At 33.5% G+C, this 13,889-nt stretch overlaps 1 protein-coding gene across 1 annotated transcript in view; it reads right to left on the bottom strand.

Moving 5' to 3' along the window:
* Positions 1-6: 6 nt before the first annotated feature.
* The window catches only part of tmtc1 (transmembrane O-mannosyltransferase targeting cadherins 1), a 57,827-nt gene continuing 43,944 nt past the window's right edge, over positions 7-13,889 (bottom strand). Inside the window, exons 10-20 of the mRNA XM_073838626.1 lie at positions 12,868-13,035; positions 12,589-12,702; positions 12,265-12,408; positions 10,255-10,363; positions 10,048-10,150; positions 9,803-9,938; positions 9,555-9,699; positions 8,172-8,309; positions 7,658-7,780; positions 5,215-5,292; positions 7-3,442 (exon numbers count right to left, since the gene is read on the bottom strand). Coding sequence (XP_073694727.1) covers positions 3,320-3,442; positions 5,215-5,292; positions 7,658-7,780; positions 8,172-8,309; positions 9,555-9,699; positions 9,803-9,938; positions 10,048-10,150; positions 10,255-10,363; positions 12,265-12,408; positions 12,589-12,702; positions 12,868-13,035 — 1,381 coding nt within the window. The 3' untranslated portion in view covers positions 7-3,319. The remainder of the gene's footprint in view (positions 3,443-5,214; positions 5,293-7,657; positions 7,781-8,171; positions 8,310-9,554; positions 9,700-9,802; positions 9,939-10,047; positions 10,151-10,254; positions 10,364-12,264; positions 12,409-12,588; positions 12,703-12,867; positions 13,036-13,889) is intronic.

The following is a 13,889-nucleotide window of genomic DNA, read 5'->3' as shown; positions in this document are numbered from 1 at the left end:
CCCAGGTATTGGATAATATTTATTAAATAATCATACATTACTTCACATTGGTTTCTGCTATAGCATGTTTAGCACGGCTGCTTCGGCTGAATTCAAGAAATGTTCTTGATAACAGTTCCTATGGCAACGAAATGTAAGTGCAAAGATTACGGCGTAATCAAGAGTACCGCATGACAAATTCCAGCCACCGAAAATAATGAGGATACGTCCTTATGCATGATATCCATCATTCCGATTCAAAGAGACTTCAGTATTATAGCTTATGAGGATAAAATTGATATGTAATTCACTGCACAGGTCAACATACCTTTAGTCCAAGATACATTCCACAATATTGATGCAGGTACAAGATAAAAAGATCAAATGTGACCCTGGACAACAAAACCAGTCTTAAGTAGCATGGGTACACTGCAAAAAATGCTTTTCTTACAGGTTTTTTTCATCTTGTTTCCAGCCAAAATATCTAAAAGACAAGTAAAAATAATTTTCTTGTTTTCAGTAAAAACAAGTCCAAATTAAGTGAGCTTTTGCTTATAACAAGCAAAATAATCTGCCAATGGGGTAAGAAAAAAAAAATCTATTTTCAAACAGAAAACAAGATTATTTTTCTTACCCCACTGGCAGATTATTTTGCTTGTTTCAAGCAAAAACTCACTTAATTTGGACTTGTTTTTACTGAAAACAAGAAAATAATTTTTACTTGTCTTTTAGATATTTTGGCTGGAAACAAGACAAAAAATCTAAATAAGAAAAGCATTTTTTTGCAGTGTATATTTGTAGGAATAGCCAACAATACATTGTAAGGGTCAAAATTATCGATTATTCTTTTATGCCAAATATCATTAGGATATTAGTCTTTTCAATGCATTTTCAAAACACACACATCCAAAAATTGCACACACAAAATGCAAAATGCCTTACATCTCTTGCAAAATGAAGCACTGCATTTAAAATATCACAAACACGTCTTAAAAAGTAAGTATTTGTCTTTCGTAGCAAACACCTTTGCAATAATATGATATTTTATTCAAAACCTTAAGCTCTTTTTTCATGAGCTCCTATGTACATTTCTGTACTATTTGAACATTTTTTATTTATTTATTTATTTTACTTTGCATTTATTTGATCCAAAGTACAGCAAAAACCATTTAAAATAACTGTTTTCAATTTGAATATATTTTAAAATGTAATTTATTTCTGTGATTTCAAAGCTGAATTTTAAGCAGCATTACTCCAGTCACGCTAATATTCTGATTTACTGCTCAAAAAACAGCAGAGTATATTTTTTTCAGGTTTCTTTGATGAACAGGAAGTTCAGAAGAACAGCATTTATCAGAAATTATTTTTTGTAAAATTATGAATGGCCTTTTTATCAATTTTGATCAATTTAAAGCATCCTTGCTAAATGAAAGTATTAGTTTGTACTGTACACAAATGTTTAAAATATTTCTAATAATAATAAAAAATAAAAGTCAGCATATTAGAAAGATTTCTGAAGGATCAGATGCTTAAAATGTAGCTTTGTTCACCGGAATAAATTAAAAATGTTAAATATATTCAACCAGAAAGCATTTATTTTAAATAGTAAAAATATATTACAATATTACAGCTCAACATGCTGTATTTTGGATCACATAAATACAGGCTTGGTGAGCAGAAGAGAATTAAAAAAAAAAAAAATACCCCAAAACAGACTGGCAGTGTATATATCAACCATGTGTAGCTGGACAAAAACAAACATAGTTTTGAAAAAGGTGATTATTCCAAAGCATCTAAAGCCATGATTGGTTGATGCTAAATAAAGCAATGAGTGTTTGCAATTAGTGTGGCATTTGGATTGGTTGTGTTTAGAAAAGGAAATCAAGATAATTAATGTGTGTTACATAGAGAATAGTATGTTGTGTTTTGCAAATAGTGTTGAAAACTGAGTCAAAGGCCAAGAATCAGCGTATGGTTTTGCAGATTTGGTGTGTGGTTCTAGTGTTTGAGTGTCAGGCTTCACAAATTGTGTGACAAGTAAAGATTTGGTGTGGAAGCAGTTGAAAAAACGGTCAAGAAAAGATATTTTGTCAATTTCCTACCGTGAATATATCAAAACTTAATTTTTGATTAATAATATGCATTGCTAAGAACTTCATTTGAACAACTTTTCTCAGTATTTAGATTTTTTTTGCACCCTTAGATTCAGATTTTCAAAAAGTTGCATCTCGGCCAAATATTGTCATATCCTAACAAGCTTATTAATTCAGCTTTCAGATGATGTATAAATCTCAATTTCAAAAAATGTACCCTTATGACTGGTTTTGTGGTCCAGGGTCACAAATTAAAGCACATGATGAACGACTCATGTTTTCCTTCATTAAAATCGCTCACAAAATCTTCATGTGAAAAACCAAAGAACAAAATACAAGTACACTGAAAAAAAACCCCGCTTTTCTTACTTAGATTTTTTTTGTATTGTTTCCAGCCAAAATATCTAAAAGTTCTTAAATCAAGGAGGATTTTCTTTTCTTTTTTTTCAGAAAAAACTAATCCAAATTAGGTATGAAACAAGTAAAATAATCTGCCAGTGGGGTAAGAAAAATAATCTTGTTTTCTGTTTGAAATAAGATGTTTTTGCTTACACCATTGGCAGATTATTTTGCTTGTTCTAAGCAAAAACTCACTTAATTTTAACTTGTTTTTTTCTGAAAACAAGACAATAATTTTTACTTCCTGATTTAAGAATTTTTAGATATTTTGGCTGGAAACAAGACAAAAAATCTAAGTGAGAAAAGCATTTTTTTGCAGTGTAGACCACCTACAGTGCAACTGATCTGCCGTGTTCATGGAACACAGTCGACAGCTAGTCATATTTGATAACTCGCAGCATTTGTCTGAAATGCTTTCCGAGGCTTTGCAATCAGCGAAGCGGAACGGAGCCGCGCTGGTCGAGCAGAACGTCTCCGAAAACTCCCTCTCAGAGATGGTACCTCTCCTCCGATTAAAACAAGAACAACAAACGCTCAATTTGTGCTGGTCTGAGCGCTCTGAAACGGGACGACACGTGGGAAAATAAGCTGAAAATAACTGTTGCTGTGAGATACTGCCGTGATGTGTTGAGGTCAATGGTATCTGCGTGGTCCAGCCCTGCATGTAGAGGCTAAAAAATTCGGTCTTCTTGGATTAGTTCAATCCTGGAGCCTCTGTGTAAACTCTGGAGAGGGGAAGGAAGCGGTCATTAATCATCTCCTGAGTCCAAACCGTCGTTCACGGCTTCTGTCTCTGAGTTGCTAGTCCTTCATCATTTGGCTGATAGTTCAGGTCATGCTAGGTCTCTCTAGGCCCCTTGAAGTTTTTTCTCTAGTCTGTCCAGCTTGGCCAGGTTTTCCTTCAGCAGTTTGGAGCCGGGTGAAAGGAGAAGAGCTCTTTGGTAGTACATTCGTGCTGCTGCATAGTCTCCCTAAAAAATAGATCAGAAACAAGCACATGTTAGTGTAGTTTGCAATGGAGTGAGGAAATGTCCAGGTCATATTTCATGTAATCAAAATGAATAAATAAGAACTTATATATATATGCATTGTGATTATTTTGATCATATTTTACAAAAAGGATTGTAATGTAGAAGTAACACGTTGTTATACTTCTAAAGAATTTATTATTTTTAGGTGATGATTACGACATTTACTAATACATTAGTAAAATCAAAATTTGCATATAATAAATACTATAACAATAATATATACTATAACTCATTTTATATTTTATGTTAGATGGATAAACCAACAATAGCTAATAGGACGTGTCCAAAAAGTGTCACATTTCTTCCCAAATTTTCTTTATTTTAAAAAAAATCATTATTATTGTAATGCAGTAATAAAACCCAATGTTTTTTTTATGGTTTTAACAAAATGTGATCAAATTATTACTATATATATATATATATATATATATATATATATATATATATATATATATATATATATATATATATATATATATGCATTATTTTTTATAAAATAATAAATAAATAATATAATAAATTATAAATCTATGCTTATTCCTTAAAATAATTCCTTAAAAATGTAAATAAATAAATACAATTATTTAACTGTATCCTACTATTTAAAGATATTTTTTATATAAAATGAAAGAATAGTAATTCCATTATTTACATTTTTTTGTATGTTTTACATATTTTTATATGTTATACTTATTGCTTAATTAAATATTTTATTTAATATTATTTACTTTCAATTATTAACATTATATTTTACTTTGAAAATATAATATACACTATAATATATGTAAAATATATAATATATAATATAATATATATATATATATATATAAAATACATTAAAAATATAATATTTAAAATTTAATTTGTATTACTAGGCATAATAAAATACAATTATTATTATTTATTATTCATATTAATATTATATAATTATGTTAATATGAATACAATTATTATATTTATATAATATATCATTATGCCTTCCTTCACATTACAAAAATAGGAATTTATTTTAAAAGCTACTGAGAACATATCCCAAAAACAATGTCACAATTATTTATGGTCTTATATTAATTATATATATTATATATTAATATAAGACCATAAATAATTGTGTTAATTTGTATGACTAGGTATAATAAAATGCAATTATTATTATTATTTATTATTAATATTAATATTATATAATTATAATCATTTAAATCAAATTAATAAGTATCATATACCAGTCCTTAGTAGCACATATATATTTTTGTCAATTGCAAAAAATACATCAAAATAATTGATTTTTCTTTTATGGCAAAAAAATCTGGATTTTAAGTAAAGATCATGTTGCATATATTGTATTTTGTAGATTTTCTACCGTAAATATTAAAACTTAATTTTTGATTAGTAATATGCATTGCTAAGAACTTCATTTGGACAACTTCAAAGGCGATTTTCTCAATATTTAGATTTTTGTGCACCCTCAGATTGCAGATTTTCAAATAGTTATATCTCGGCCAAATACTTAATTAGCTTTCAGATCATGTATAAATATCAATTTCAAAAAACTGATCCTGACTGGTTTTGTGGTCCAGGGTCACATATTGCCTTTAAAATTATATCAGTTATTTAATAATATATTCTATCAAATATATCTTTCCTTTTGATTTTCTGGTGCAATTTCACATCAGTTTTCATCAGACCTGAAATGAAAAACTTAACCATCATACCTTGATATGCTGAATGCCGCCCATATTCATCCAGGCTTGTGATTGGTCAGGTTTGAGCTCCACAGCAAGCTTGTAGCTCTGGTAACATTAGATGAAGACATGACATTTTATATACCGTATTTACATGATATGTAGCCAATGATGATTTCAACAGCATTATAAACCACCAGCGGGATTCAACCGTTTTGGCCTGTGTAAGAAACACGATCCATTCAAGATTAAAAAAAAAGCACTGGAGGCGTATTTAACAATCTGGCTCTACCGCAGATGTGGTGTTGAAACACCACAAAAAGCCTTTTTGTTCACGGCTTTATAACTAAGCTTTGAACTGGATAGCAGAATTATGTAAACCTGAAACCAGCCTTTTCTTTTCTCTCCTTTTGTGGTCTAAATAAAAGTACAACTGCAGGCCAAATATTAGCGGGAGACCTGGAATGAGTCCAGGATCGAAGAATACAACCAAAACAGTCCTCGTGTTAACCAGAAATCCTGCCAGAGGAGCCAGGATGTTGAGAAACACAGAGGTTAAAGACAAAGCTTCCAGTGCGAGACAAAGTCTGGACCGTTTATATTTGGAGATGAAAAGAGGCGGGTGATGTTCCTGTGACAGTATCAGGGCATTGGCAAGGAACAGTGTGAAGGTGAGAGAAGCAGCAGTGAACACAATTAGCCAACATTTAGTCTCTTATAGACAAACTATCAGCAAAACTGCTCATATTCTGACTAACTAAACAATTAAACAGGAACGGGCCTGATTGACAAGTCAAACAACCAATCACAGTCTTGTATAATTATTGTTATGGATGTAACCCTGCAACCAAAATCTTGGCATGTATGTTTTTGCTCTGAAAAGGCTTTAAATGTACATTTTAAGTCAAAGGAAGCATTCCACTGTTGCCAAATATTCAAAATGTTTCATGCAGAAGAATTAATAATCAATAATCAATACAGAACTAATATCTAAGATGAGGAAAATTCAAATAATTTAAAAAACAAAATGCAAGTGGCAAATTCAGTCTGTATTTACAGTCTTCGCTGACCACACAAAAATATGTAAATACATTTTAATGTGTAAAAGGAAAATATGCTTATCATACAACAAATAGGAGAATAATAAGAAGTTATTGTCTGTATGAATTGCAATTCTGCATATATTTAAAATAAATTCTCATTACTGTAAAAAATTAGTAATGTGAAGGAAAAAAATAGTGAAATAATATTTAAATATAACACAATAAGAAAAAATAAGAAAAAAGATGAAAAATGAAAATGCAATCCAAAAATTCAGAATTCATTTTTTTCTTTTTTGGAACATTGCCATTATTTTTATGCTTTAATGGAACAATAATGGAACATTATTTAAATATAAATAATACAATAATAAAAAATAATAAAAATCTAATTATTAATTTAATGTAATGAAATGCAATCCAAAAATTCTAAATTAATAACTTTTTTTTCAGTTATTTATTTATTTTTTTGCATATTGGCATTATTTTTATGCTTTAAAAGGATATTTAATGTATGTGAAGGAAGAAAATAATAAAAAAAATATTTTGATATAAATAATATAATAACAAAAAAATCTCATTATTATTTTAATCCAATGAAAATGCAATCCAACAATTCAGAATTAATACTTTTTTCCAGCTTTTTTTGGCATTTTGACATTTATATGCTTTAAAAGTAATGTGATGGAAGAAAATAATGAAACATGATTTAAATATAAATTATACAACAATCAAAAATAAGAAACATAATAAAAATCTCATTATTATTTTAATGTAATGAAAATTCAATCAAAATGATTTTCCCTTTTTTTTAATTGTCATATTGTCATTATTTTTGTGCTTTAAAACTGATATATATATATATATATATATATATATATTTTTTTTTTATTGGTATACACACACATTGACTATATAAGTTCACTAATATGATTTTGTAATTGTGCTTTACATATTAATTTTGATATATTACCTAGCAAATTTGAAATATTGTATATTTAATTTTATGGATTTCTTTTTTTCTTTTTGTTTTACCAACTATTGAGAATATATTGTAAAAAAAAATAATAATAATAATAATGGTCCTAAGTTAAAGCTTTATTTTCTTCATGAAAAAATACTATGCTTTTTATAGAAGGTAAAAAGTAAATCAGTCAATTCGAAAAACAAAAAATAATCCTCAAATCTTATGCTTCTCAGAGGACTGATAAAAACCCTGTATATCTTTACTCTCGGATTTCATATAAATCCAGACAAGCAAATCAGAGATATCCATTTGGGTATAGCTCTTGCAATTTTTGTGCGATGTGCATCAATCGGTCCATGAACTGTCTATAGGCGAGCAAAGCCATAGTAAACAATACTGTGAAGAAAGAGAATATTTGAAGAGCTCTTCCTTCACAAACTGACAGCTGCAGGTGAAGTTACAATACCTGGAAGGCTCGATCAAGCTCGTTCATCTCTCTGAGCTGGTTGCCCATTGAGAAGTGCAGCTCTGCCCTCACCGCAGGGTCTGACGGCTCCTGCTGCAATGCTGTCCTCAATGCATCCAGCGCCTGAAACACACACACACTCATTAGGCTCAACACTAGCGCTGAACTTCTTTTCGAATTCCTTCATCTCTCAGGAGGCGCAGAGATTTCTCTTTGAGGCAGAGAACCGCTAAACTGAAGTAATAAAGTAATGAGAAAAGGCATGAGTAATAAAAAGAAATTATATGCAATTTATTCTACTCTAAGACGCCTCACTGAGATTAAATAAAGTGTTCTTTGAACTGCTGAAAGCACTGGCGAAATTGGACCCGGGCAAAATTAAGATCTGGGATGAATTGATTCTCAGCACCAAATGAATTGAGAAAACCGTGTGTTTGTGCAATTTCCGTTTTAGTACGAGGGTAATAAAAGAGCACGAGAGGGAATTGCTGCACACAAAGACACATACACGCACCTCAGTGTGGTTGCCTTGTTTGCTGTAGATGGCAGACAACAAGCGGTAACATTCAATGCAGTTGCTGGTCTTTGAAATGATGCCCAGGGTCATTTTCTCTGCCTCCGCAGAGCGGCCTGCCATGGCTAGAACCTGCGCCTGTGGAGACAACGAGATGGGAAGAGACAAAACGAGTTAAAAAAAAAGGAAAGTGGGAATGAAAGACTGACCTGAGAGGTCCTGGCCTCTGTTTCTTAAGGCGGTGATGTGAATCACAGTGAAGGGTCTGAGGAGACTCAATTAAGCTGACGTTACAAGGCTTTGAAACACTCCAAGCAGGCCGTTTTTAAAGACCACTGCCAACCCAGACAATGAAAGGGATAGTTCACCCAAAAATGAAAAATTGCTGGTAATTCACTCACCCACAAGCCATCCAAGATGTGTTTTTTTTCCTTGAGTAGAATAGTGAAGAGGATTTTTAGCTGAAACCGTGGTCTTTGGTAATTCATAAAACCCCAAAAATCTGGTTAGGCGACGTCTACCAAATTGTCATCAGATGTCAATGGCACAGACGCGTGCTACGAAGCCACTAAAATGGTAGACTGTTACATTACAGTACATAAAATTTCACTTACCAAATAAACAGAGTAGGGATGCACAGAATGTTCGGCAACTGAAATTATTAGACCGAAAATAGCAAAAAAAAAAGCTCTTTCGGTGTTCAGGCGAATAAGCGAAAAAGGCAGAATAAATTATACCAAACAATGACGTGACGCAATCAAATGGAGGAGCGCACTAATGCAGCAAACATGTTGGCAGTGTGGAAGCATTTAAAACTGTCCGAGAAAGACAAACAATAGACTGTTTAGAACCGCATCGCATCTCATCATTCGATGAGAAGAAAAAGGGGTGATTGTTGCTGGTTACTGTATGATGACTGAAATCATGTTATGTATATATAATATATAATTGTGAGAGAAAGCATTGAAATATATTTTTTCCTCCCATCTCCTATTTTGCCGGCTCAATATCGTCTGTCAGCCATTGACGATAGACGACTATCTCTCTCCCACTTCACAACGGGAGATTATTAGTTACATTATCTGTAAATCTTTGTTCTGAAAGTGAATTTTAATGTAGCATAACCTCAAAAAACTCATAGGTGGCTGCTTACGTGAGGATTGACTACACAATTCTTGAATAAGGCCACAGATTCAGCTGGTCTACTCAAGAAAAGTCACTTACATCTGGACTGAGAGTGAGGAAATTAACAGTAAATTAAAATTTTTGGGTGAACTATCCCATTAAAACAATATCAAACCTAAACAACAGGTTAGATTGGAAAAAAGATTAAGAGAGGAAATGCTGGGACATTTTTTAGGCTAAAAAGTGACTTTTTCTCACCAGGGCAAGCCAGATATCAGTGCTGTCGGGCTGAAGTGTAGCAGCCTCTCTGTAAACCTCCAGTGCCTCCTCATATCTACCCGTGTTGTAATATAAAGCCCCCAGAGGGGTCAGGATATCTACTTTACGAACCACTTTCAGGGCCCTGTGAGACACACACAAACACACACCCACCTGTGATTTAGTTTACAGTAGTTCAAGCCAGATACACCGTTTAGACTATACGGTTTCATTTGATCTCATTTTACCTTTTGTACCACAGCTCCGCCTCTTCATTGTCATTGGACGAGCGAAGGAGACGACCCAGGTTCACCATGGCAACATAGTGAGATGGCTTGAGACGCACCGCTTCCTGGTAATGAAAGGCTGCACGATCCCCGTGACCTAAAACGGAAACAGGTTATATGTAGGTTGTGTACAATATGTTGTAGACATTGAGCATGTAACATAATGTCATGGAATTAGAGTTGATCTAGTTCTATAAGTTTCTTACCTGTGTCCACTAGGAACACGCCATAGTTGTTATGGAGGTCAGAACTGTCGGGGCAGTTTTCAATACCGTTGGTATAAATTTCATTTGCTTCTTTTGAATGTCCCTACACAAATTTGAGGGAAAAAAGAAGTACATAAAATGTGTCTAAAAACACACTTTATATGTGTATCATTTACTAAACCGAGAACAAATGACAGAGAGCAAGACCTGGTCAGCGTATAGTGAGGCCAGGCTGGAGTACGCATCAGCAAAATGGGGGCCGAAATGAATCGATTCCTTTAACATCCTCTCTGCTTCTTCCTCCTTCCCCTGAGACCTGCAAAACAAGATCACCATCATCCTCTTCCTCATATACGCAGACACAGCGGCCGTGTGTGAAACTGAAAGCAGCAGCACAAAAACATGAAATTACTTCTGTGAACCACAACATCAAACACTATTTTTATCCTTTCCACCATTCGGATGTGGCTGGGTCTCTTCCAACCATGGCATATGGCACAGAATAGCAGCATTCTTATATTTCCAACACAAGCAATATTGCAATAGCATTTGTGTATTTACTTCAGAAGGTTACCAATTTGTGTATTTCATTTTGAAATACACACAAAAACCTTTATCTTGCAATTCTGACTTTATTTCTTGTAACTTTTAAGTTATTTCACGCAATTTATTTCAGACGATTACCAGTTTGCGTCTTTACTTCAGAGGGTTACCATTTTACGTTTTTTTCTTCAGGTTGTTACCAATTTGTGCCTTTACTTCAGAAAGTTATCATTTTACGTTTTTACTTCAGGTTGTTACCATTACTTCCGAAGGTTACCAACAACAAAAAAATTTTATCTTGCAATTCTGACTTTATTTCTTGTAACTTCGAAGTTATTTCACGCAATTTTTTTCAGACAACTACCAGTTTGCGTCTTTACTTCAGAATGTTACCAATTTTTCAGAAGGTTACCAATTTAAGCATTTACTTCAGAAGGTTACCAATTTAAGCATTTACTTGTGAAGGTTACCAATTTGCGTCTTTACTTCAGAAGGTTACCATTTTATGTTTTTACTTCAGGTTGTTACCATTATTTCAGAAGGTTACCAATTTGCATTTTTTCTTCAGGTTGTTACCAATTTGTGCCTTTACTTCAGAAGATTACCAATTTGAGCATTTACTTCAGAGTGTTACCAATTTGCGGCATTACTTCAGAAAGTTACCAATACTTCAGAAAGTTAGCAATTTGCACATTTACTTGTGAAGGTTACCAATTTAAGCATTTACTTGTGAAGGTTACCAATTTGCGTCTTTACTTCAGAAGGTTACCAATTTAAGCATTTACTTTTGAAGGTTTCCAATTTAAGCATTTACTTGTGAAGGTTACCAATTTGCGTCTTTACTTCAGAAGGTTACCAATTTAAGCATTTACTTTTGAAGGTTTCCAATTTAAGCATTTACTTGTGAAGGTTACCAATTTGCGTCTTTACTTCAGGTTGTTACCATTATTTCATAAGGTTACCAATTTGCATGTTTTCTTCAGGTTGTTACCAATCTGTGCCTTTACTTCAGAAGGTTACCAATTTGAGCATTTACTTCAGAAGGTTACCAATTTGCGGCATTACTTCAGAAAGTTACCAATACTTCATAAAGTTAGCAATTTGCACATTTACTTCAGAAGGTTACCAATTTAAGCATTTACTTGTGAAGGTTACCAATTTGCGTCTTTACTTCAGAAGGTTACCATTTTACGTTTTTATTTCAGGTTGTTACCATTATTTCAGAAGGTTACCAATTTGCATTTTTTCTTCAGGTTGTTACCAATCTGTGCCTTTACTTCAGAAGATTACCAATTTGCGGCATTACTTCAGAAAGTTACCAATACTTCAGAAAGTTAGCAATTTGCACATTTACTTTAGAAGGTTACCAATTTGTGCATTTACTTTAGAAGGTTATCTGTTTGTATCTATACTTCAGCATTTACTTCAGAAGGTTACCAATTTCATATTTGTTTCAGAAGATTACCAGTTTGTGTTTTTATTTCAGATGGTTCCCAGTTTGCACATTTACTTCAGAAGGTTGCGTTTTTAGTTCAGAAGATTACCAACGAGTATTTATTTCAGAATGTTTCCAATTTGTGCATTTACTTTAGAAGGTTACCAATTCGTTCAATGACTTCAGAAGCTTACAAATTTATGCATTTATTTCAGAAGGTTACCAATTTATGTATTTACTTGAGAAGGTTGCCCAGGTTGAACAGAGCTCTGTTGTGTTGAGGGTTAATATCCAGCGCTCTCCTGTAATAAACTTCAGCCTCCTCTGCCTGGTGAGTCAGGGTGCCCAGATTATTCAGAGCACTGGCATGTCGAGGGTAAAGTCTATACAAAAACACAGAGGCAATTTACGGATTTACATAATCAATGAGAGCAATGGTTCTTAACCAAAAGTATGCAGGAAATTTAGGTATTAAGGTGTGTTTTGGCAACTGGAAATGCTTCCTTCAGCAGATAAAACCATTCAGTGTCAAATTGTTCTCATGCCCACATGCACACGCTTACCTGAGGGCTGTTTTATAATGGTAAATGGCTTCTTGGTTTCGTCCTCTGTCTTTCAGGAAGTTGGCATAGTTGTAATGAACTTTAGCATTGTGAGGTAAAGTCTGAATGCCAGACCTGATGGAGGTGAAAGAAAAACAGAAGGCAAACAGTATTAAATCACATTAAAAACATAAAAAACCAGGGTTAACTAAAACTACATTTAAAAAAAATGGGTACTTTTCAGGTTTATCCTAGATCTTCCAACAGGAAGTGACTAGGAGCAATCACACACCCACACACCTGAACAGGGCTTCTCTAGAGAGCCAGATCTCATTCTGTTGGACGGTCTTCCAGGAGAAGAGGAGGAGGACAACCAGCATGGACACAGTTAGTGCGACCGCTCCCCACCGACTGACAACTGAATACAGTCTGTTCAGCCCATGCACCACCAGAACACAGTAACCCATACTAGAAAGACACACAAAGAAAGTGTTGTTATGGAAAAATCCTTTGTAATGTGAGCAACGCTGCATAGATGGACGAATTAAAGCAATTTTGGATCAGACCTCTGTGTATATTCTACAGGTAATGTACTGTAGAGAGCACTGTGGGTGGAAAATAGCACATTTTAACAATGTTCTCTTATGTATTTAATGATAAATGATCATTTTTCAGCTCTCATTAAAAATTGCAATAATAATGGATTATCTATTATTTTTTATTATAACCCTAGTATCTTCCACCAGGTAAACATCAAGGCGACAGCATTTAAAATTGCAAGCACAAACACAAAATCAGACACATCTGTGAATTACATTTGTCAAGCGCATATTTAAAGGTAACCATGAGAAGGACAAAACGCCCTTCAATCCTTTAGCCACAGGAAAAGGGCCGATCCGATTCCACACCTCACACTGTTTATTTTCAGACACTGGTGTCACTGTTGACGCAGTCAAAAACAGCTCAAGTCAAACACAATTACGTGAATCTCCCACACGGAGAATATTACTTACGAGCGCAGAAAAAGACTGTCGAAGGAAAAAAGTGAGTTATATCAAATAGCATATTCCCTGGGAATATCAGTTTCATGTTTTTTTGTTATAACTCATTCAGTGCTGAAGTGTTTCTGGGCCTTAATTTGTATTCAATATCCTTCAAATCTCATTTTCTTCTCTTTGTCTCTCAGCTTTGCTTCCCAGAAAGCGACACCTCCCTTTCTCCGTCAACACCCACTCCTCAAAAAGCAGAACATATGAGGACTCCTGCAGCTTCACAAACACTTTCACTGCTTCTCATACACACACACTTCTGAAACATGTGGT

This window comes from Garra rufa, chromosome 4 (assembly GCF_049309525.1).
Source record: "Garra rufa chromosome 4, GarRuf1.0, whole genome shotgun sequence".
NCBI classification, from domain to species: domain Eukaryota; kingdom Metazoa; phylum Chordata; class Actinopteri; order Cypriniformes; family Cyprinidae; genus Garra; species Garra rufa.
Note: the sequence above shows the minus strand (reverse complement) of the source record. Positions and strands in the feature narration are given on the sequence as shown.